This window comes from Sus scrofa, chromosome 9 (genome assembly GCF_054392235.1).
Source record: "Sus scrofa isolate SSC_HxYL_T2T_F1_AM1 chromosome 9, Sscrofa_HxYL_maternal_Yorkshire_Landrace_v2.0, whole genome shotgun sequence".
NCBI classification, from domain to species: domain Eukaryota; kingdom Metazoa; phylum Chordata; class Mammalia; order Artiodactyla; family Suidae; genus Sus; species Sus scrofa.
This window is the reverse complement of record NC_139391.1, coordinates 69,456,296-69,478,326: the sequence shown is the minus strand read 5'-3', so window position 1 is coordinate 69,478,326 and position 22,031 is coordinate 69,456,296. Positions and strand designations below refer to the sequence as shown.

General features: G+C 54.6%; 1 protein-coding gene across 6 annotated transcripts; it reads left to right on the top strand.

Annotated features, from left to right (window-relative positions):
- Positions 1-374: 374 nt before the first annotated feature.
- ETNK2 (ethanolamine kinase 2) lies at positions 375-21,686 on the top strand. 6 transcript variants are annotated; one of them, XM_013989550.3, is made up of 9 exons: positions 375-564; positions 1,287-1,359; positions 2,250-2,509; positions 5,503-5,625; positions 11,564-11,706; positions 12,258-12,341; positions 15,049-15,194; positions 17,370-17,443; positions 20,544-21,686. In XM_013989550.3, the coding sequence occupies exons 2-9, from the start codon at positions 1,315-1,317 to the stop codon at positions 20,614-20,616; spliced, it is 948 nt and encodes a 315-aa protein (XP_013845004.3). In that variant the 5' UTR covers positions 375-564; positions 1,287-1,314; the 3' UTR covers positions 20,617-21,686. The 6 variants fall into 6 exon arrangements, 5 of the variants coding, with proteins under 5 accessions (XP_013845004.3, XP_084832958.1, XP_003357431.3 ...); XM_084976832.1 differs by having other exon boundaries at positions 1,287-1,438; XM_003357383.4 differs by lacking the exon at positions 1,287-1,359.
- Positions 21,687-22,031: the final 345 nt, after the last annotated feature.

The following is a 22,031-nucleotide window of genomic DNA, read 5'->3' as shown; positions in this document are numbered from 1 at the left end:
ACGCTCCAGGTAGCGGCGGCCGCGGCTGCCCTCTGTGGCGGGAGGCTCACCCCCGCGGCCCTCCGCCCGGGGCGGGGAGGGGGCGTTCCTGCGACCCGCCGCCCGTGATGTCACAATCGCGGCTGGCCCTGGCGTTCCCGGGTCGGCTTGGGGCGCCCGGCTGCAGGGCGGCGATTGAAGCGGGCCGCTGGCTCCCGAGTCATGGAGTTCCCCTGGCCCCTCCTCTACCACTCCCACTCCCGCGCTGGGCCCCCCCGCGGGGGCTAGCGTCCGCGCGGCGGCTCCGAGGGGGTGGGGCTGCAGGGAATGGCTGTGCCCCCTTCGGCTCCCCTGCCGTGCTCGCCCTTTTACCTGAGGAGGCAGGCGCCTTGCCCACAGTGCTCATGGGGCATGGAGGAGAAGGCGGCGGCCGGCGCGGGCTGCCGGGAGCCGCCGGGCCCCCCGAGGGCCGCCGCCGTCCCGTGCTTTGGCATATCCGTGGACCACAACGACATCCTCCCCGGCGCCCTGCGCCTCATCCGGGAGCTGCGACCGCATTGGAAGCCCGAGCAAGTTCGGACCAAGGTAGCCGAGTGGGCGCGAGGCCCGGGATGGGGCCCCGCCGGGGCTGGTGTGGGGATGCATGGACCTCTGTCCCTGCATCCTTCCGGGTGTCCGTCCCAGGGGTGCGCGACTGCTGCTCAGGAGAGGGGTGAAATGGTGGTTTGTGTGTGTGTTTCTTTCTTTATCTATTTTGGTCCCTAAGCAAAGCTAGGCTCCTACCTTCCTCGGCCCTCCACACAGCTCTCTCCTCTTGGGGCTCTCAGGCACTCCGGAGGTCCACCTGCCCACTGTCAGCACATTGCGCGTGCGGGACCCACCCCCTGTCGCTGCGTGCTGGTGCCCCTCGCTGCCCAGAAGCGTGTTCCCAGCTGGCTCTGAAACCTGCGGAGGCAGGAACTTTTAAGGGCATCCCCCCAACACTCCGACACACATCGCTGCACCTTCTCCACCCTATGGTGGGAACCAAGCCTCCAGGCTCTGAGCTGCTTCTCCTGGTCCCAGGAGCCACCCTGTGAAATTCCGGGCTAGCCCCCAGCCCTGGCGCTTGGCGGTGGTAGAGGGGGTGGGGGGGTGGTTCTGGCTCAGCAACACCACTCCCCCGTTACAAGGCACCTCCCTGTTCTGCTGGGCACATTCTCAGGGACATAGACGTGAACAGAGCCTCCCCTTGAGGAGCCTCAGGCTGACTCCCTAGATGAACTGCCTCCTTTCTAAAGAGCCTTCATCTGCCCCATCCTCTCTAGGAGCTGCCTGTGGAGGAAGCAGCCGGGAATGGGCACCTGCAGCTTCTGCTGGAGTGGGAGGAGCTCCATGCTGGTGGGCCTTTCTGGGTGGGGAAAGGCAAGGGTCAGAACCAAGTGTGGAGGCTGACAGACCCTTCTTAGAGGAGGGGAGGGTGGGTAACGTTTCTAAATAAAAGACCGCTTTGGTATAAAACTGTCAGGGCATTAAGTAGGACTGACGTTAATTCCAGCACTGGCCTAACATGCTGTCTTCCAGTCCCTCCTCTCTCTGGGCCTCAGTTTCCCCACCTTTTATTGGTTCAGATGTCCTCTAAGGCACCTTACAGCTCTGTCACACTGTGCTCTGTAAATTCCTTGGCTCATTTCTCCTTCTCACCCTACCCAGAGAGCCAGCTCTCCCAGCCCAGGATCTACTATCTCTTCTGGCCCTAAGGAACTCTGACCATCAAAGCCCTGGGGTGGGTGCCCACCTCAGTCCCCTCCTGTGCCCCTGCTGCTGGGTGGGGCAAGAGACACAGCAAGGAGCCCTCTGCCTGTAGGGCAGTGAGAGGCTAGTTGGGTCAGGCTGTATCCATCCTGGGCTACTCCCGGCCCTCCTCTGCCACATTCTTTCAGGGCCCGATAGGAGAGTGAAGATGGGGAGGGGGTTTCTGCCCACCAAGTGGTGTGAAAACCCCTCCACTGCCAAATCCTATCCAGTAAAGGAAGGCCCAGGAGAAGTGGGCCTGGCTTTGCCCAGGCTGCCATTTTTTGTCTTGAGCTTTCTGGTCTACCTCAAATGTTGGGACAGGGTGGAGCATTAGGAGCAGTGCTGAGCTCTTAAGTGAAGGGGCTAAGGATGGGGGTTCTGTGTGACCGTGCTGAGGGTTCAGATGAGCACCCCATGCTGGAGTTGGGGTGCTGCAGGGCAAGAGCAAAGTCCCTGGCCCACATATCCCTGCGCTGCCCTCTCCCCCATGCCAGCGCTTCACTGATGGCATCACCAACAAGCTGGTGGCCTGCTACGTGGACGAGGACATGCGGGACTGTGTGCTGGTCCGGGTGTACGGGGAGCGGACGGAGCTGCTGGTGGACCGAGAGAATGAGGTCAGGAACTTCCAGCTGCTGCGGGCACATGGCTGCGCCCCCAAACTCTACTGCACCTTCCAGAACGGGCTGTGCTACGAGTACATGCAGGGCATGGCCCTGGGGCCTGAGCATATCCGTGAGCCCCGGCTCTTCAGGTGAGGAGGCTGCCCAGGTACCATTCATCTCTATGATGCCACGGGCCTTGGGTGTCAAAATCCTTGGCCACTTCCTTGGTGGAGTCCATGAATGAGAGTCTTAAGATCTGTGAATTCCTTGAACCTGCATGAAAAGTGTGTGTGTGTTTATCTGCCTGGCTCTGTGGAGAGGAGCTATAGCTTCAGTAGATCTGCAGTAGGGTCTGCTAAAAGGATATGCCCTTGAGGAGGCAAGTGAGAATTTTGGTGACCATGGGACCAAAGGAGGGATCTGCTTCCTGGCCCATGCCTCATTTGTCGGGCCCACCCCACGTCTGACCTGGAAACATCTCTTGGAGCCTTGAAGTGAAATCTGAGCCAAATCCCCAGAGCGCTCAGGGTTTCTTGCCCCTCCCCTACTGCCCAGGGCTCAGGGAGGCCTGGAGAATGGGCCTTATCCAGGGTGAGCGTGGCTGTACCAGCCCAGAGAGATGCCACCCTTCCCCTCGCCTGAGCTCTTTCTGGGCTTTCTGACAAGGCGGAAGTCCATGTTTGGGGAACTGCTGAGACTTCCTTCCAGAGGCTCACAAGAAGGCTCCGTGGGGCCCCCAGGGAGTACCCCCCATTAAATGCCTGGATGTGTAGGACCCAGGAATTGGACTTAACCTTTAAGCACTGTGGATGCCACTGTGGGGTCTGGAAAGAGGAGATCCAACGAAGAGTCCCTATGGTGGTGTCCTCTGACCATGCTGAGCAGGGGTGTCTGGCCAGGTCCCCCTCCCTCCCTGTGACGCCACATGTATGTGCAGGGCTTTCAGACTGTAGTGAGGTTCCAGGCAAGCCGACGGTGACCCCTGACACCGGGGACAGCAGCACCAGTGTCTTCCTGAGACCCTTTGGATCTGTCCTGTTCCTCCCAAGGGGAAGGGGCCTCCCAGATCCCAAGGGGAAAACAGGAAAGCCCACCAGGGGACTGGACCAAGAAATTTCTTTGCTCCCTCACCTGCTCCCCAGTTAAGCTCAAGCAGGTGCACCTGGCCCTATTTGCAGGGAGCCCCTAGCAGGGCCTCTGGGGACTTAGAAGAAGGCAATGTGAGAGCACCCCATCCCTCCTCTCCTGAGCCATCCTGCGTCTCGGGCTGGCTGGGCCCCGGGATATTCCTGTGGAGTTGTATGTTGTAGCTGTGGGTAGGGGTCTTCCCAGGCTCCAGCTGATAGCTCCAGATGCTCCCAGCTGTGGATGCGAGGTCAGAGCAGGGGGCGGGGGGACCCTGTCCTGACTTCTCCCACAGTACCCCTCCCACCTCTCCCTCAGTCTTGTGCAAAGAAGCTCCACTGTTGGCAGGTCCTCACTGCTCCCGGGCTCCTGCCACCTCTGTGAAGCTAATGCTGTCACTCATCCTCTCACAGAACCAATTACCATTGTCAGGAAGATTGAAGATGGATTTAGGTCTGATAAGAGGAAGAACTTTTTATTTGGGGGAGAGCCAGAAATTGGGATAGGTGTAGGAGGTAGACCCTTCCTTGATGATTTTCCCAGCAGAGACCATCATCCTTCTGGCACGAAGGTGGATCTCTGCAGGAGGAAGAGGCCTCAGGAGCCACCTCCCTATGTTCCCCTGAACCCCACCTTCCACCCTCAGCATGGAGACTTTGCAGCACAAAAATGCTGAGTGTCGAGATTACTTTCATTGCTATTCCAGACAACAGCTCTATTGATATTCAAGAAAACGCTCGGTTCAGGCTCTTTTCCGAATCTTCCTTTGGGAAGGGAAGCTCTGGGTCTCGGGTCTGCTTCCCTGTTTTGCCCAAACCCTGGTGGGCTCCCTTGTGCCCCAGGGCCTTTTAGCCTCTGAAAGCGCAGTCTGGGTCTCTCTCCTGCTCGCTTGCTGCCACGCCCCCTGCCCCCTCCACCCTTCAGGAGGTGGGAGTCTCGGCAGCGCTTCCGGAGGAGCCCCAGACGCCCCGCTCTGCTGTAATGGGTGACGGCCAGCCCCTTCCCAGGACCTGGCAAGGGGAGGGGGTGTCCCTGGAACAGCTCCGTAACAAGGTTTCAAACAGCCAGTGCCTTTGTTGTCTTTCCCAGTGGTTATTATTCGAGCAACAGGCAGAGGCAAAGGAGGCTTGAATGTTGGAGGCGCGGCAGCTGGCTGGGGGGTGGGGCTCCAGAAGGGAGAGCTGGCAGAGGACTGGGAGAGCCCAGCCGGGCCACAGGGCCTCAGACGCCGGGGTCCTTATCAAGGCCCTCCCTCTCCGACCATCCACCCCCGCCCTCTCCCAGCAACCTTCCGTGGTTCTGTTTTCTCCTCTGCCACCGCCCCCTCCTTCTCTCCCGGGACCTTGGATAATGTCCACAGGAGAACTTGAAAATAGAACGCTGGTTTGTTTTGCGTCCTTGGCACCCAGCCGCCAGCATCAACTCCCTGCTGCAGAGGAAGGGGCTGCCCTGGGCTGGCTTGCCTTCCCTCCCCACCTTGGCCAGACTGATAAGAGACAGGCATTTCTTCCCTGCCTGGCATCACCACCCCCTGATCCCTTGGGGCCATGTGTTCACCGCCCCCTGAGGGCATGGGTCAGAGTCCAGGAGGTGTTGGGGGAGGGTACTCTCCCCATCCCCGGGTGACCCCCCTGTCCTCCGGGCTTGCTGTAATTACACAACCTTGGAGTGGGGCGGGGTCATTGGCCTGCTTAGCCCACTGCTTTGCCCTTCTGCTTCCTCAAGCTGCCCCAGCTCTGGTTCTGGAAGGGGAGCTGCTAGGCTGAAGGCTTTATTTTCACGCCTTCTGCCGAGACCTTCCTTCTGGAGGACCGAGAACTCCTAACAGATTTGTATGGTCCTAACCATTCTGCCGAGACCTTCCTTCTGGAGGACCGAGAACTCCTAACAGATTTGTATGGTCCTAACCTCGGCCCCAGTGGACCTTGTAAGGGCCATTTCTTTATGATCGGGAGGGGCTGAGCTGCAGAAGGCCTGTCCCACACTCATACTCTGTTCTTCCTGTTTTCTGCTGTAGGCTCATCGCCTTAGAAATGGCAAAGATTCACACCATCCACGCCAATGGCAGCCTGCCCAAGCCCATCCTCTGGCACAAGATACACAATTATTTCACCCTTGTGAAGAATGAAATCAACCCCAGGTACAAAGATCTGTGAATGGGTTCAAGGCTGCCACTGTCTCTGCTGCCTTAATATGGCCTCCCCTCCCCGGCCCACCCTGGCCAGGAGGTTTAGGCTTCAGTCCTCATTGCTCACCTCTGTCAACCAGCAGAGGTGGGCTGGTGGATGACACCTCGGGAACTTGGGTATTGAGCTCAGAGACTAAGCTTTGCCCATGGTCACAGGGCTGTAGTCAGAGGTAGGGCTTCTGTTTCCCAGCCTAGGACCCTTTCTACCTGAGCTGCCTTCTGCGCATGGAGAGGCAAGGGCCTGGCCCTCTTGAGAATGGGGTGGGGCTGAGTTCAGATCAGTCAGAAGAACTCAGCTCTTTAGCTGACAAACCTTTGAGACTTCAGGATTCCTGCTACTTGTCTGGGCAGCCTCTGGGGCCGACGTGGCTCTGGGGCCCCTGCTCCCCACCATGTTCACAGTGACAGCTTGCTGTTTCCTCACTGCTCTTGCCAGGGAGGGACGCACCCCACCCTTCCTGACATTGCCCTCCCCCAGGGAAGACTCGGTTCCCCGGCCCTCTCCTTACCCTCTCTGCCCAGCAACCTGAGTCCTTCTAGCCTCCAGATACCTGACGCCTCAGCATATCCTTGAGTGCTGAGAAAAGGATGGTGACATGAGAAAAGACTGGGGCACCCCTGCCCCTAAAAAGGCCATAGCGAGTCTCTGATCCCTCCATGGTCAATCCACTAGGATTGAACACCACTCTTTTCCAGCTGTTCATGGGAGCAGGGCACAGAAAAGGTTTGGGAGAAGGGTATCTCCTTCCCCTCCTAAGATGACAAGATAATAATTAACCACCCCGATCATGTTTCTCTGTCACATGCACACACACATGACTTTACCTAGATCTTCCCTCTGGGTCATTACCAAGCACTGCTATGGGACTATTGGTCTAGGATGGCCCATATTCAGACTTTCTGTGTCAGATGTTCTCTCGGGGACAAGGACTGCCTTCCTCCTTGGGGTGAGAATGGCACGTGGAGAGCAGGACCCTCTGATCATCTGGCCTACCACTTTCATGTGACAGATGGAAAAACTGAGGCCCAGAGGAGAGATGGGACCTACCCAAGGTTGTTACTGATCAGAGATAGTTCAAGGACTAGAGTCCAGGCCTGGTGTTCAGGCATGACCCATGTTCCTGCAGCATCTCTTACCTGTAGTGCTGTGTAACCTTGGGGTGACCTGTTGGAAAGGGAGTGTTCCCTGAAGGAGAACCAGCCACTGTCCTTTGTTCTCATCACACCTTTGACCTCGGGCAAATCAAGTTTGGTCACAAGGCTTAAGTTGGGCCTCTTGAGGGCAGTGACACCTGCCCTAAACTGTCCAACCTGCCACAGGCAGGGCAGTGATGATCAGTCACTCAGATGAGATGAAGCACTTGGGAACCCGTCTTGGCCTCATAGCTCTGACTTAGTCAGTCCTTCCTTCCATTGATTGATTGGGATTTAACACAATAAAAACTTGAAGGTGACATAAACCCTGCCCTCAAGGCTCTTAGGAACCATCTGTATAAATGGCGCCTGCCTGGGCAGGGTGTGTGATGTATGCCAAGGTGGCAGCACCAGGGGAAGTCTTCTTGGCAGAGATGGTGTGGCCGAGATGAGAAGGGAGGCTGCTCTGGCTAGAGGAGACGGCTTGAGCCTGGCTTGCTGTGGGTAATGGGTAGATGAGGCTGGCTGAAGCAGATCCTCAGGACGGGTTGGGGGTAGGGCCGGAGATGGTGCTGCAAGGGTGAGTGGGTGCTAGATTATGAGGGGCCTTCAATGCTGGCTTAGGGAGCCAAGGTTAATTTGGCAGGTAGTGGAGAGTCAGTCACTGTGAAGGTGTCAGAGCCGAGGGCTCAGGTCAGTCCCCTAATCAGGACTGTAATTTAGGAGGAAAGCCTTCCACATTGTAAAGGACAGATGTGTCTGGGAGATGGGAGGCCAGCTGGGGGAGCGTCATTAAATGGGCCACATCTAGGACTAGGGTTCCCAAATTTGAGCATGAGGTGGTGCTTACTAGGTACAGGCTTCAGACCTAATCCTGGGGTGCTTACTAGGTGCAGAGTCCGAGCCTAATCCTGGACATCGATTGGGAGGTCTGGCATTACACCCTGGGAATCTGCATTTTTGACCGGCTTCCCCAGTGACTCTGAGGCAGGGGATCAAGGAAGCAGGTTCTGAGGGACATTGCCCTGGGGCAGCCCCATGGGGAGCTGGAGAATAGGCAAAACAGCCAGACCTTGTGGAAATATTTTTTATTTTTGTTTTTATTATTTTATTCTTTTAGGGCCGCACCCGTGTCATATAGAAGTTCCCAGGCTAAGGGTCAAATCGGAGCTGCAGCTGCCGGCCTACACCACAGTCACGGCAGTGCTAGATCCAAGCCGCACCTGCGACCTACACCACAGCTCACGGCAACGCCAGATCCTTAACCCACTGAGTAAGACCAGGGATTGAACCCACATCCTCATGGATACTAGTCGGGTTACCACTGAGCCACAACAGGAACTCCAGACCTTGTGGGAATAGATCTGGGAGTCCTTAGGGTTGGGCTGGGCAGGGAGGAGCCCAGGGTGGCTGTGGAATATGGGGGTGATAACGGCTTCAGGGGCATCAAGAAGAGATTCGGATGGGTTGATGGGCCTGAGGGCAAAGATGGTGAGCAAGTAAGTCCTCCATGGAGAGAAGGTCTCTTCCCTCTGCCCGGATCCCGAGAGCTGAATGGACATGTGCCAGGCAGCCGTCCTTTCTTCAGGGGGAACCCCAGGCTTCGCTGAGGAGAGCCCCAGCCCCTGCCCCCACCTCCTGCTGCCTCTGAGGGACAGAGGAGTAGGAGGAGCTCTTCTTCCTGGGCTGTGAAAGTTTCTGGGATGCGGTGGTGGTTACTATTCTGCCAGCCCCACAGCCTTGAGAGTCGAGCGATGGCAAGGCCGAAGGTAGCAAAGCTGGCAGTGTTCCAGGTGCTCAGGGGAGGAAAGCAGGGCAGCAAGGGAGGCTGCCCAGGGAGGTAGAAGGCCTGGTTTGTTCCCACGGTAACCAGCTGCCTGGCCTTGGGGTGGGTAGTATAGGGGTCAGATAGAGGTCAGGGCCTGGGCAGCAAGCATCTTGGATGTCAAAGACATGTTTTTCCAGCTGAGACCTGGGCACACTGAAGGTAGCCCCCTAAATCTTATCTTTGGATGGTCTCAGTCCAAGGGGGGAAAAAAAATCTTAAAACAAAAGGTAGCTTTTTTTTTTTTTTTTTTCTTTTTAGAGTAGCACTTGCAGCATATGGAAGTTCCCAGGATAAGGGGGCAAATTGGAGCTGCAACAGTACGCCTATACCACAGCTACAGCAACACCAGATCCAAGCCGCATCTGCAACCTATGCCACAACGTGTGGCAATCCCAGATTCTTAACCCACTGAGCGAGGCCAAGGATCGAACTGGCATTCTCAGGGACACTATGTCAGGTTCTTAAACAGCTGAGCCACAGTGGGAACTAAAGGCAGCTTCTTTTAAAAAGCCAAGATCGGAGTTCCCTTCGTGGCTTAACACATCCGACTAGGAACCATGAGATTGTGGGTTTGATCCCTGGCCTCCCTCAGTGGGTTAGGGATCCGGCGTTGCCGTGAGCTGTGGTGTAGGTCACAGATGTGGCTCGGATCCTGCGTTGCTGTGGCTCTGGAGTAGGCCAGCAGCTACAGCTTCCATTGGACCCCTAGCCTGGGAACCTCCATACACCGTGGGTGCAGCCCTCAAGAAGGAAAAAAAAAAAAAAAAAAAAAAAGATTAAAAAAAGCCAGGATCAAGGAGTTCCCATCATGGTGCAGCAAAGATGAATCTGACTAGGAATCATGAGGTTGCGGGTTCGACCCCTGGCCTTGCTCAGTGGGTTAAGGATCTGGTGTTGCCGTGAACTGTGGTGTAGGTCGCAGATGTGGCTCGGATCCTGCGTTCTGTGGCATAGGCTGACAGCAGAAACTCTGATTCAACCCCTAGCCTAGGAACCTCCATGTGCCTCTGGTACGGCCCTAAAAAGAAAAAAAGTAATAAAAATAAGAAACTCGGGAGTTCCCGTCATGGCTTAGTGGTTAATGAATCCAACTAGGAACCATGAGGTTGTGGGTTCGATCCCTGGCCTTGCTCAGTGGGTTGAGGATCTGGTATTGCCGTGAACTGTGGTGTAGGTTGCAGACACAGCTCAGATCCTACGTTGCTGTGGCTCTGGTGTAGGCTGGTGGCTACAGATCCGATTGGACCCCTAGCCTGGGAACCTCCATATGCCGTGGGAGCGGCCCTAGAAAAGACAAAAAATAAAAAAATAAAAAATAAAAATAAAAAACTCCAGTGAGAGTGAGGAGAGGCCTTTCCCCATCCCACCCCTAGCAGACTTGTAGACTCAGAGTGGCCTGTGCAGAATCTCAGAGGCTACTGAGCACCGCCCCCCCCCCCCCACAGTTTGGAGGCTTTGGGATTCTTGCTCTCCTCAGGAGAGCAAGTAGTGTATCCATCTGTGTAAGACACATCTGGAGGCTGGAGGAAGCCTCTGCCCTTCCCTGAGCCTCAGTTTCCCCATGGGGGTGGAGACCTACGATCCTCTTTGACTTTGACCTTCTCAAAGCCTGCAGGGGAGGCTGCTGCTCATCCTTTCCCAGGGGGACATGGGGATGCCTCAGTCGCTGAATACACTTCGCTGTGTTCTGGCCTCTTGGCGGGTGAGGGACAATGGGACATTTCTCGTTCTCATCCTCCTGCATGCGCACCCTCAGTGCCCTGAACAAGAAAGCAAACAGGAGTCACATGCCTGAAGATAAAAACCCTAGCCTCCTCCCCTCCACCCATTGGTGGTTCTGGGGTTTTCAGGGCTCTGCTAACTGTTTGGCTTTTCAGTGTACACAGACCTGTGTGCTTCCTGGGGACCAAAGTTCAGAACATTGGAGCACAGTATACCCTTTCCAGCTTCCCCATGGCCTCCGAGAACATCGTTGATTGACCTCTTCATTCATTCTTCAGCATGTACTTTTCTCTGCAGAAATGCCTGCTGTGGGCCGTGGGATGGGGTGGGGCTGAGAGACAGGTGGCCTCTGTGCATCTTTGTTCTTGCCTTCAAGTGGCCCCACACAGGCAGCGGGCAGGGAAACACCCTCCTAGTTCAAGGGGTGGGGGCGGTGAGTTATCGGAGCTCAGCAGAGCAAGTGCTCTGGCATCGAAAAGCCCTGGTATCCCCTTGACCTTGTAGGAATGGGCCGAGGAAGCAGTATTTTTGCTTTCTGGTGTGGGTCTGAGTGGTCTTACTGTGCAGTGAGAAGCTAGACTAGATGATCTCTGGTCCTTTCCACATGTGATGCCAGCCTCCAGAGTGGGAGACATACCAGGACCACCCTTTGCCTCCTCAAGAGGGCGCCAGCGCTTCCCCCCACCCCAGAGCAGTGATTCGTCCCCTGGAGGAGCTTTTCTGGATCTTACTGTAGAGAACTACACCTTCCCCCTAGGAATTGTTCTGAGCATCCTATGAGCAGGTCTGTTCACATCCTACCCACCCCCACCCCCGCCGCCCGTGTCTCCTGTCTGGAATAATTGAGTTTGAACACTCATTGTCACCTTCCCCAATCTCTCCTGTGCCTCTGTCCTTATTTCCCTCTCCCTCTGACCAAGGAGCAGGATGCTGTTGGGTCAGGGACTTTTATGCTTTGCAAAATGCTTTTATGCCCATGTTTTAATCAGCTTCTTAGAGTAACCACAGGAAGTCAGAAGGACAGGAAAACCTTAGTGCCATTTTACAGATGACAGAAGTGAGGGTCTGAAAGGTCAGCCATTTGTCTAGGGTCCTTCCGCAGGTGGAACTCGTGATGGGGCCAGAGCCCAGGGCATTTGAGGCCAAGCACCTGTGTGTCTGCTCTCAGCCCTCCCTCTACCGGCCAACTTTCTTGCCACTGTCAAGCCTTTCTGCAGATGTCCCTAAAGTGGAGGTGTTGGAACAGGAGCTGGCCTGGCTGAAGGAGCATCTGTCTCAGTTGGATTCCCCTGTGGTGTTTTGTCACAATGACCTGCTCTGCAAGAATATCATCTATGACAGCACCAAAGGTATGGCTTCTCTGGCCCTGGCCACGCAGCAGCAGGGCTCAGCCTGCTTGACCAGCTGGTTTCTGGGTTTTGGTCCTCAGGCCAGTACTTGGACAAGCAAAGTGAGACCTCCGGTATAGGTCAGAAGTTAATTTGTAGGAGAGAAATGAGAAAGAAACAAATTCCTACTTAGAAAAATCTTTGCCAAGAAAGAACTCAAAAATCACAATTTGCAGAGCCATTCCCCGACAAGGATGTCTCGGCTGCCCTGAGCCACTTTACAGAGAGGGAGAGATCCCGTGTTCCTGATGAGAGCTTCGCCTCAGGAAGCCCCGAGCTTTCTCTCTGGTCCTTAGCCGTGCTGAGGACCCAGCAGTGTGAGAGGGACAGCTGGGGCTGGAGTAGGGCAGGTGACAGATGGAAGGAAGCAGTTTAGACGGTTGCCACCAAGAAGCTGGGTTGCTGCCGAGGCCAGGGAGGGCCCGTGGGCATGTTCCTGAGGTCTGTGGAAGCTTGACCAGGCCCCGTTTCCAAATCTGGGGCCAACCCTCCCTGCCTCTCCTCTCCCACAGGTCATGTCCGATTCATTGACTATGAATATGCCGGCTACAACTACCAAGCTTTTGACATTGGCAACCATTTCAATGAGTTTGCAGGTGAGAGGGGCGTTCCTCTTTGGCCTCTGTCCAAGATACCCTCCTCAGGATGGAGGGCCAGGTCCAGGGGGGAGGAAGAGAGGGGCTTCTGTAGGTGGGGAGTGGAGGCTGGACACCCTGTGCTCCAAATATCACAGTTCAGGGGCAGGGGCACAGCCTCCGTTGCGAGAGCTCCAGGTCTCATGGGGGAGGCTGGATGCACAGACACAGCCCCTGCTAGCCTATCTGGCACTTTGGTACAAATTGGGAAAACTAAACTTGATGGAACACGTTAAGAGTTCCTGTCATGGCACAGTGGTTGACGAATCTGATGGGGAACTATGAGGTTGCAGGTTCGATCCCTGGCCTTACTCAGTGGGTTGAGGATCTGGCATTGCCGTGAGCTGTGATGTAGGTTGCAGACGTGGCTCGGATCCCACATTGCTGTGGCTCTGGCGTATGCCAGTGGCTTCGGCTCCGATTGGAACCCTAGCCTGGGAGAAAAAAGTGTGTAGTCTGCAACTGGACTCCGCAGGTTCCCCTCCTGGCTTTGTTGCTTGCTAGCTGCATGACCCTTGGGACAAGTTACTTTCCTTCTCTGTGCCTCTGTACAAAGGAAATGCTAATAGTACCCACTTCATAGTATTGATGTGAAATACACGCACACACACACCAGTGTGGCACATACTAAGCCCCCAGTTGGTGTTTGCTGCTGATGTCAGGCAGGGGAGCTTGCCTGCAGCTGAACGGGGAATGGAAGAGGAAGAGCAGCCGTGGAAGAGGTTGGCTGAGCCTAGGGCCGTCCTTCCATAAAGGCAGGTGTGTACAACAGAATCGTCTGTGTAAAAGAAGCAGGGCAGGTTTTTCCAGCTCGAGAGCTTAATTGTTAACCAATTCGACAGGGCTAAAGAGGCGACTGGTGGATGGACCCAGACTGGAGGGACATCCCCAGGCTGGCAGTGTGGGATGCTTGGCACCATGTAGCCAGTCCCTATGGCTTAGGATAGGTGAGGCACGCCCAGGCCAACTGGATTGCTGGCATCTGACGCAGCCTCCGGCACTCCCCAGCCCCCATCAGGCCAATCACGTCCCTTCTGGAACCTCAGGTGACCAAGGCTGTCAAGCACTGCTGGCTCCTGAGGGGATGCCTCCCGGGGGGTGGCCACAAGCTGCATTGAGGAACCCACGGGATGGCTGGGGCCTCAGCTGGGCAGAGCAGCTGAGCCATGGGGGGTGGCATGGAGCAGAGGCTGGCACTGCAGGGCGTGGACCTATGACTGCTCGGCTGCCAGACCCTCCAGCCTTTCCAAAAGGGATACTTTTTAAGCATTTTAAGTCCTTACCCACCTCATGGAGCAAAAAGTCCAGCTGGACATTTCTCCAAGGGGGGAAGATTGCATCCTGCTTCCAAGTAGAGAATGAAAGAGCAGGAACCTGGCATGTGGGGAGGAAGAGGGTGCTAGAGGGGAGAGAGGGACCACCAGGGTCCTCGGGAGCAGGGGGATCCGGCGCCGGGAGCTGGGAGTTAAGAACCAGCCTCTGGAGTTCCTGTTGTGGCTCAGTGGTAACGAATCCAACTAGGAACCATGAGGTTGCGGGTTCGATCCCTGGCCTCACTTAGCGGGTTAAGGATCTGGCGTTGCCGTGACCTATGGTGTAGGTCGCAGACACGGCTCGGATCTGGTGTTGCTGTGGCTCTGGCGTAGGCTGGTGGCTACGGCTCCGATTGGACCCCCAGCCTGGGAACCTCCACATGCCGCGAGTGTGGCCCTGGAAAAGACAAAGAGACCAAAAAAAAAAAAAAAAAAAGAACCAGCCTCTAACTATTGTGTGACCTTGAACAGCTCTCTTCTCTCTGGGCCATAGTGTCTGTATCTGCACCAGGAGCTTCTTCCCCAGCCATACCCTTAGGGGCCCAGGAGGCAGTGTTTCTCCGGGCATATAAAGGAAGCTTGGGAAGGATAGGAAAAAAAGAAGAGGGAGGAAGAGACGGGAATGTGCCTCAGTCCTGGTCCTAAGTAAACTGCTTTTCTCTAGCCCAGCTCTAAAGCCAGGGTCTCTGCACAGGATGTGACTGGTGCATATTGGGCTGGCAGCTTGAGGATTCAGGGAAGGGTGGCCTAGAAGGAGTCAAAGCCACCTAGCTCAGGGATTCTGGGCCTGACTGCATTTCTGAATCATTGGAGGAGTTGGACAGGAATCTGTATTATTGCCAGGCTTTCCAGCTGATGTTCTTAGGTAGCCAGCTCAATGCTGGTCCAGGGAGCAGTGTTTGAGATGCATTATATCCAGCTCCCCGACTTTAAAAATGAGATTTAGGCCAGTGAGAGGAAAGTGTTTGCCCGACAACTAGGCTCCCGATTCAGAGTTTTGACCCAGCATCTCCTCCGTACCCAGGTTTTATGTAGGGCTCAGGGACCCAGTGGTGCTATCTTGGGGGGTCTGTGTCAATTCCAGGACTGGGCCTTGCCCCTCAGTGAATCTGCCTCTCTCTGTGCTCTCCTCTAGCTCAGCCCACTGAAACTGGCACCCCCAGCTGGGACGGGGGTCGACCCTTCACGCATTAGAGTTTTTGATCAGAGAAGCTCCATGCTTAGGCACAGCCCCACAGGGGCAAAGTAGATGGTGGTTTTGAGGGGATCAGGGAACACCTCCTGAGCTGGAAGAGACCCCCCCCCCATGGGGGCCCAACTCCCCAGGAGTTTCTGTGCGCATGTCTCCCCATCAGGTGTGAATGAGGTCGATTACTGCCTGTACCCGTCGCGGGAGACCCAGCTGCAGTGGCTGCGCTACTACCTGCAGGCACAGAAGGGGATGGCTGTGACCCCCAGGGAGGTGGAGAGGCTCTACGTGCAAGTCAACAAGTTTGCCCTGGTGAGTGCGTGTGACTGGGAGGCGGAGGGGAAGGAGGAGCCAGGAGGAGGGACTCAGGGCTTACCCCCAGCTCCTACCTCCCCACAGCCCAGGGAGGAGGAAGCCCAGCCCAGGGTCAGGGGTGAGGCCCTGGAGACTCTCGTGCTATGTTCTAGAGCCCCAAACCAGAGGGGCCGTCTGGAAAGAGACATCTTGGGCCTCCGGTTAATAGTAAAATGCCCTGTTCACTGCTTTCCTCTCATTCCATCAAGTCCAGGTTTTCTCCTTACCAGGGAACGACTTCCAAAGAGATCTCAGCTTCCTACTATCTCTCACTGAGATAAGTTCTTTCTAGTGTCTAACCTTGGCCTTTTATGCTGCAGTTAAACACCCCCCCCCCCGTTTTTTTAAGCCTCTAGAGGAGATAGAGAATGTTAGTTCTTTTTTTTTTTTTTTTTTTTTTTTTTTTTTTTTTTTTTTTGTCTTTTGTCTTTTTAGAGCCACACCCATGGCACATGGAGGTTCCCAGGCTAGGGGTTGAATTGGAGCTACAACTGCCGGCCACAGCCACAGCCACAGCCACAGCCACGCCAGATCCGAGCCACGTCTGCAACCTACACCATAGCTCACAGCAACTCCAGATCCTTAACCCGCTAAGTGAGGCCAGGGATCGAACCTGCAACCTCATGGTTCCTAGTTGGATTTGTTTCTGCTGCATCACAGCGGGAACTCCAAGAATGTCAGTTCTAATCCCCCTTTTTAACTACCTCCACTGTCTCAGACCCCTATGTAAGCCTTTCCCGTCAGGCTCTTCCTTCTCAAATCACTGTGCTGTCAGTTCTAGATTTTGAGTGCTGCTTAGCCAAGGTACATGCCAGGTCTCCATTGCTGGGTGCCCAGGGGATTGCTGACTAGTCTTGCTAATGTCAGCCATGCATAAGCAAGAAGATGAGTCAGCTGTCCTGAATTAAATAAAAGCTTTAATTACCTGTACTTTTGGATTGCGGATTCTATTTTCCATATTGGTATAAAACTGATTCTCATCAGGTTCTTCCTCTTAAGTGTTCCACCCATGCCTTCCTCTTGCTAAACTTTTTTTTTTTTTTTTTTTTTTAGGGCTATAGGTGCAACATATGGAAGTTCCTAGGCTAGAGATCAAATCAGAGCTACAGCTGCCTGCCTATGCCACAGCTACAGCAACACCAGATCCGAGCTGCATTTGTGACCTACACCACAGCTCATGGCAATGCTGGATAGTTAACCCACCAAGAAGGGCTGGGGATCGAACCCTCATCCTCATGGATACGAGTCTGGTTCATTTCTACTGAGCCACAATGGGAACGTCCCTCTTGCTAAATCTGTAGTGATGATTCCCACTTGCTAATTAATCTCCATCCCTTTAAGTTATGGGAGAGGAATAGCATGGAGGGAGGAACTATAGAGTCAACCCCAGAGTGGGCAGGACTTAGGGTGGGATGGGAGGGCTGCGGGAGTGGGCCCCCTGGCCTGGGAATGCAGTGGTGGCACAGCTGTTTGTCCAGGAATAGCAGGAACCATGGTGCTCTGGCTTCTTGAGCCCAGGGTAGCCTGGGCCCCCTGGTTGTCTGGCTCTGGGGAGGCAGGTGACCTACGGCACGGGGATCGGTGCCTGGCTCAGACCTTCCTCCCATGTCTATGCTCATTCTCTAACCTGAGCTCCTCATGGTAGGAGACAGGGAAGGGGAGGAGGAGGTCAGCTTAGGGGTCTTCCAGCAACTGGCCCTATGATGCCCATGTGACCAGGGCACTACGGACAGGGTGCCAGCCCCTGCACTGGCCACCAGGCCTAGGCTCTGGCTTAGGGATTCCTCTCATCCTGGATACTTTGGCCTTAAAGAGTCTCTTGGGTAGGGAAGAGACCAGGGATGGAGCTTGGGTCCTGCTTAGGCTGGGGAGCAGGTTGAAAGCCCCCATCCTGCTTAAGCCCCAGAAGGGGTAGAGCCTACTCTGCTTGCCTTTTTTTAGAAGGAGTGGAGCCCCCAAATATCGTCAGTGACTTGACCTCTGCGATATCCCCCATCTGTGCCAGGAGGACCCCACCCTGTCTCTGCCAGTGTCCTCGTATCTCTGATGGTGACTGTATCCCTCCAGGTCTGGGGGTCCGTGACAGGTGTGTGGGGGGGGTCACCACACTGACCTTGTCTGATCCGTTTTCAGGCGTCTCACTTCTTATGGGCCCTCTGGGCCCTCATCCAGAGCCAGTTCTCCACCATTGACTTCGATTTCCTCAGGTGAGTGCAGGGAGCGAGTTGGGGAGGCGTGGGGAAGGAAGAGCCTTGAGCCAGGATGTGGGGACAAAGGACAGCCCCAGGAGAATGTCCAGGATCCATTCCTGTGCTCTGCTAACTCATCCCCATTCCAGCCAGCCCACACGAGGGGATCAGTGCTCCAGGAAGGCCGTGGGAAGCGCATGCGCCCAGAGCCCCTCTCTGAATGCTGTCAGAAGCCCCCGCTTTCTGCCTAGTAGGTCGAAGATATGGCTCAGATCTGGCATTGCTGTGGCTGTAGTGTAGGTCACAGACGTGGTTTGGATCTGGCATTGCTGTGACTGTGGTGTAGGCCGGCAGCTACAGCTCCAATTCCACCCCTAACCTGGGAACCTCCATATGCCACAGGTGTGACTGTAAAAAGAAAATAAATGAAAAAAAAAAAAATGGGAATTCCTGTTGTGGTGCAATGGAAATGAATCGGACTAGGAACCATGAGGTTGCAGGTTCGATCCCTGGCCTCACTCAGTGGGTTAAGGATCTGGCACTGCTGTGAGCTATGGTAGAGGTTGCAGACATAGCTCAGATCCTGCATTGCTGTGGCTGTGGTGTAAGCTGGCAGCTGCAGCTCTGATTCTACCCCTAGCCTGAGAAACTCCACATGTCTCAGGTGCGGCCCTAAAAAGCAAAAAAAGAAAAAGAGAAAAAAAAAAAAAAAAAAAAAAGTAGCAGAGGGAACAGAGTCCCAGAGGGAGGGCTGACTGGCTGAGGTCACACAGTGATTTAATGCTTTTACCTCCCAGCCTCCCTGCCTGGGGTATCAGACCCACCTGCTCCTCCAGAAGCCCCCTAGTGACATCCTAGGACTGATAACCAAGACTGTACTTTGAATATTGACCACTTAGGCAGCCCTGTTGTGCATGATACACATGTCCCTAAAGGACTAGGAATCATTTTGTCTTCCATCCCAGTCCAGTCTCTGTCTTTACCCTCCCCACCTGCGCTCCGCTAAAAAGGAATCACTATGCTGGCTTCAAAGTGTTCCCCAGAATTAGAGGAATGCAAGGCAAACCTATCATCACACCTGTTAGGGTGGTTACTTTTTAAATTTATTTTATTTTATTTTATTTTATTTTAATTTAATTTAATTTTATTTTATTTTAATTTTAGAGCTGCACCTACAGCATATGGAGGTTCCCAGGCTAGGGGTTGAATCGGAGCTGTAGCTCCCAGCCTGTGCCACAGCCACAGCAATGCAGGATCTGAGCCGCATCTGCAACCTACACCACAGCTCATGGCAACGCTGGATCCTTAACCCACTGAGCAAAGCCAGGGATCAAACCTGCATCCTCATGGATGCTAGTCAGATTCATTTACTGCTGAGCCACAACAGGAACTCCTTCTTTTGGGACGGGAGGGGTGTCGGGGGGTGTTTACTTTTATTTTTATTAAAAAAAATTTTTTTTTTGGTTTTTTTCTAGGGCTGCCTCTGCGGCACATGGAGATTCCCAGGTTAGGGGTCTAATCGGAGCTGTAGCCACTGGCCTACGTCATAGCCACAGCAACTCGGGATCCAAGCCGAGTCTGTGACCTACACCACACCACAGCTCACGGCAATGCCTGATCCTTAACCCACTGAGCGAGGCCAGGGATTGAACCTGCAACCTCATGGTTCCTAGTTGGATTCACTAACCATTGAGCCACGACGGGAACTCTGGGGGTGGGGTGGGGGGTATTTTTAAATAAACAGGAAATAACAAGTGTTAGTGAGGCTGTGGGGAAACAAGAAGCCCCGTGTACTGCTGTTGGGAATGTGAAATGGTGTAACTTCTGTGGGAAACAGTTCTGTGCTTCCTCAGAGAGTTAGCAGTGGAATTATTATGCGATCCAGCAACATCGCTGCCGAGTAAACACCCCAAAGAGGTGAAAGCAGGGTCTCAAACAGATATTTGCACAACCACGTTCACAGCAGCATTACTCGCAATAGCCAAGAGGTAGAAGCAACCCAGGTGTCCCTTGATGGATGAATGGTTAAACAAAAGGTGGTGTGTGCATACAGGGAATATTATGCAGCAGCCTTTGGAAGGGCAGAAATATGTCACAAGCTACCACACAGATGAGCCTTGAAGGACACTGCACTAAGTGAAACAAGCCAATCACAAAAAAAGACAAATACTGTATGATTCCACTTAGATGAGGTAACTGAAGTAGTCGCATCCCTAAAGAAGAAAGTAGAAGGGTGGGTGCTGGGGGCTGGGTGTTGCTGTGTGATGGAGATAAAGTTCCACTTTTGCAGAAGGAAAAGGCCCTGGAGATCTGTTGTGATGTGACCATGGACCATGGTGAACTATTAAAAAAAAAAAAAATCAGGGAGTTCCCTTTGTGGCTCAGCAGTTAATGAACCCAACTAGTATCCATGAGGACTCCGGTTTGATCCCTGGCCTCGCTCAGTGGGTTAAGAATCCAGCGTTGTCATGAACTGTGGTGTAGGTTACAAATGCAGCTCCGACCCCGAGTGGCTGTGATGTGGGCCAGCAGCTGTAGCTCTGATTCTGCCCCTGGCCTGGGAACCTCCATTTGCCCTGGGTGCAGCCCTAAAAAGATAAAAAAAAAAAATCAACAAACATGTTTAGGGAAGGGTTGCTCCGGTCTGATCTAAGAAGAAAAGTACAATTATAGTTGAAATTATTTTTATTTATTATTATTATTTTTTTTTGTCTTTTGTCCTTTTAGGGCTGTACCAGCGCCATATGGAGGTTCTCAGGCTAGGGGTCTAATCGGAGCCGTAGCTGTCAGCCACAGCCATAGCAATTCCAGATCCGAGCCTCGTCTGCCACCTACACCACAGCTCACGGCAACATCAGATTCTTAACCCACTGATCGAGGCCAGGGATTGAACCCTCAACCTCATGGTTCCTAGTCGGATTCGTTTCCGCTGCGCCACAATGAGAACTCCTATAGTTGAAATAATTTAAAACAAACACCCCAGCCTAGGCTGGGGTCCATTTGCCCAGACCCAATGGGCTGAGCTGGTGAAGAACCTTCCTTGTGGTGTCAATGCCCCTACCAGGGCCCACCTGGCTTCCCTTCTCACCCTCCCGTCCCCCCTCCTGTCTTCTGGCAGGTACGCAGTGATCCGATTCAACCAGTATTTCAAGGTGAAGCCTCAAGTATCGGCCTTGGAGATGCCAAAGTGACCAGCTTCCCCCTCCCTCTCCTACCCATCTGCCTGGCCAGACCCATCCTCCAGGGCTCAGTTCTGCTCTGGGGTCTGCACCCTCGGACAAGATGGGAGAGGGGACAGGTGGGTGTCCCAGGAGAAGGCTCTGCCCCTGCTGCCAGCCCCTGGGACGCTGCTGGTGACCACATTCTCCTTTGGAGGGGTTGACAGGACCCAGCTCTGGGGATCGTCTTCACCTTATCAGACTTGGGGTCGGTGGTGGCAGAGGGCCTGTGGCCAGCCAGGACTCTGACCACACCCATCCCGGGAAGCCCGGCATTCCTAGCCCGGGGCCATGCTGGAATCTGGGCTGCCTTAGATGTGTCTTTGACCTTGCTGGCCTGGGGAAGGGGGAAGGTGGGAGGGCTCCATTCTACCTCCAGTGCCCTGAGCCTCCAGCCTGTCTACCCCTGCATGCCCCACATGGGAGGTGCTGAACTCAAACCAGCATCCTGCCAGCTCTGACAGATGGATGTAGATATTTGGGGTAGGGGAGGTCCTAGAATTAGGTTTGATGGCTCGCCCAGCAGCCACCTCATCTGAGATCCCTGTGTTTCTCCAAATCAGATCCAATCCAATAACCCCTTCCCAAACCTCAGCCCAAGGACATGTGCTCTCCTCCAGGCTTGGGTTCTGTCTCTCTGCCACCTGCTGGGAGGGAAGGGAATGGTGACATCTTGGGCCACCAAGGGCTGGCTCTGCTTCATGCTGTGGCTTGGCTGGAGGGAACGTAGCCAGCAGCCTCCTGCCTTGCTCCCTCCCCTTCCCTCCTCAAGTGGATCCAGGGTCTCGCTGCTGGGGAACGACTCGTGAGAGTTAAACAGCAGGGCCAGGGACCGGGGCCAGGGACCTCAGGGGCTTGCCCAGTGTGGGGGAGCCTGGGTGGGATGGGTTGTGAAGGTGCTGAAGGAGCTGCCACCCCTGACTCCCAATGGCCTCCACCTCCCTTCTGCCCTCACAGCCTCATGGGCTTTCCTGCCTCTGACCTATAAAATGATTCATTTGTAAATTATCATGGTTTTCTGCATTAAACTGACCATTTATGGACCACTCTGTATCTATTTTTTTGGGGGGGGGCGGTGGCCGCACCCATGCCATGTGGAAGTTCCTGGGCCAGGGATCGAACCTGCACCACTGGAGTGGCAATGCCAGATCCATAACCCACTGCACCACAAGGCTCTGTGTGAGTGCCAGTGGTTAGGATTTGACTCCGACAGTGTGATGAGTTCTCCTGACGTGAGGGGTGGAGAGGGGATCCAGCCCCTCCCCTCTGGGGTCCCCTTGGGTGGTACATTTTCTACCAGGCCCTCCGTGTACCTGACACACAGGGCACAGGGCCCTGGTTTGGGGCAGACCAGGGCACAGAGCTGGTGCTTTCACAACTCCTCTGCT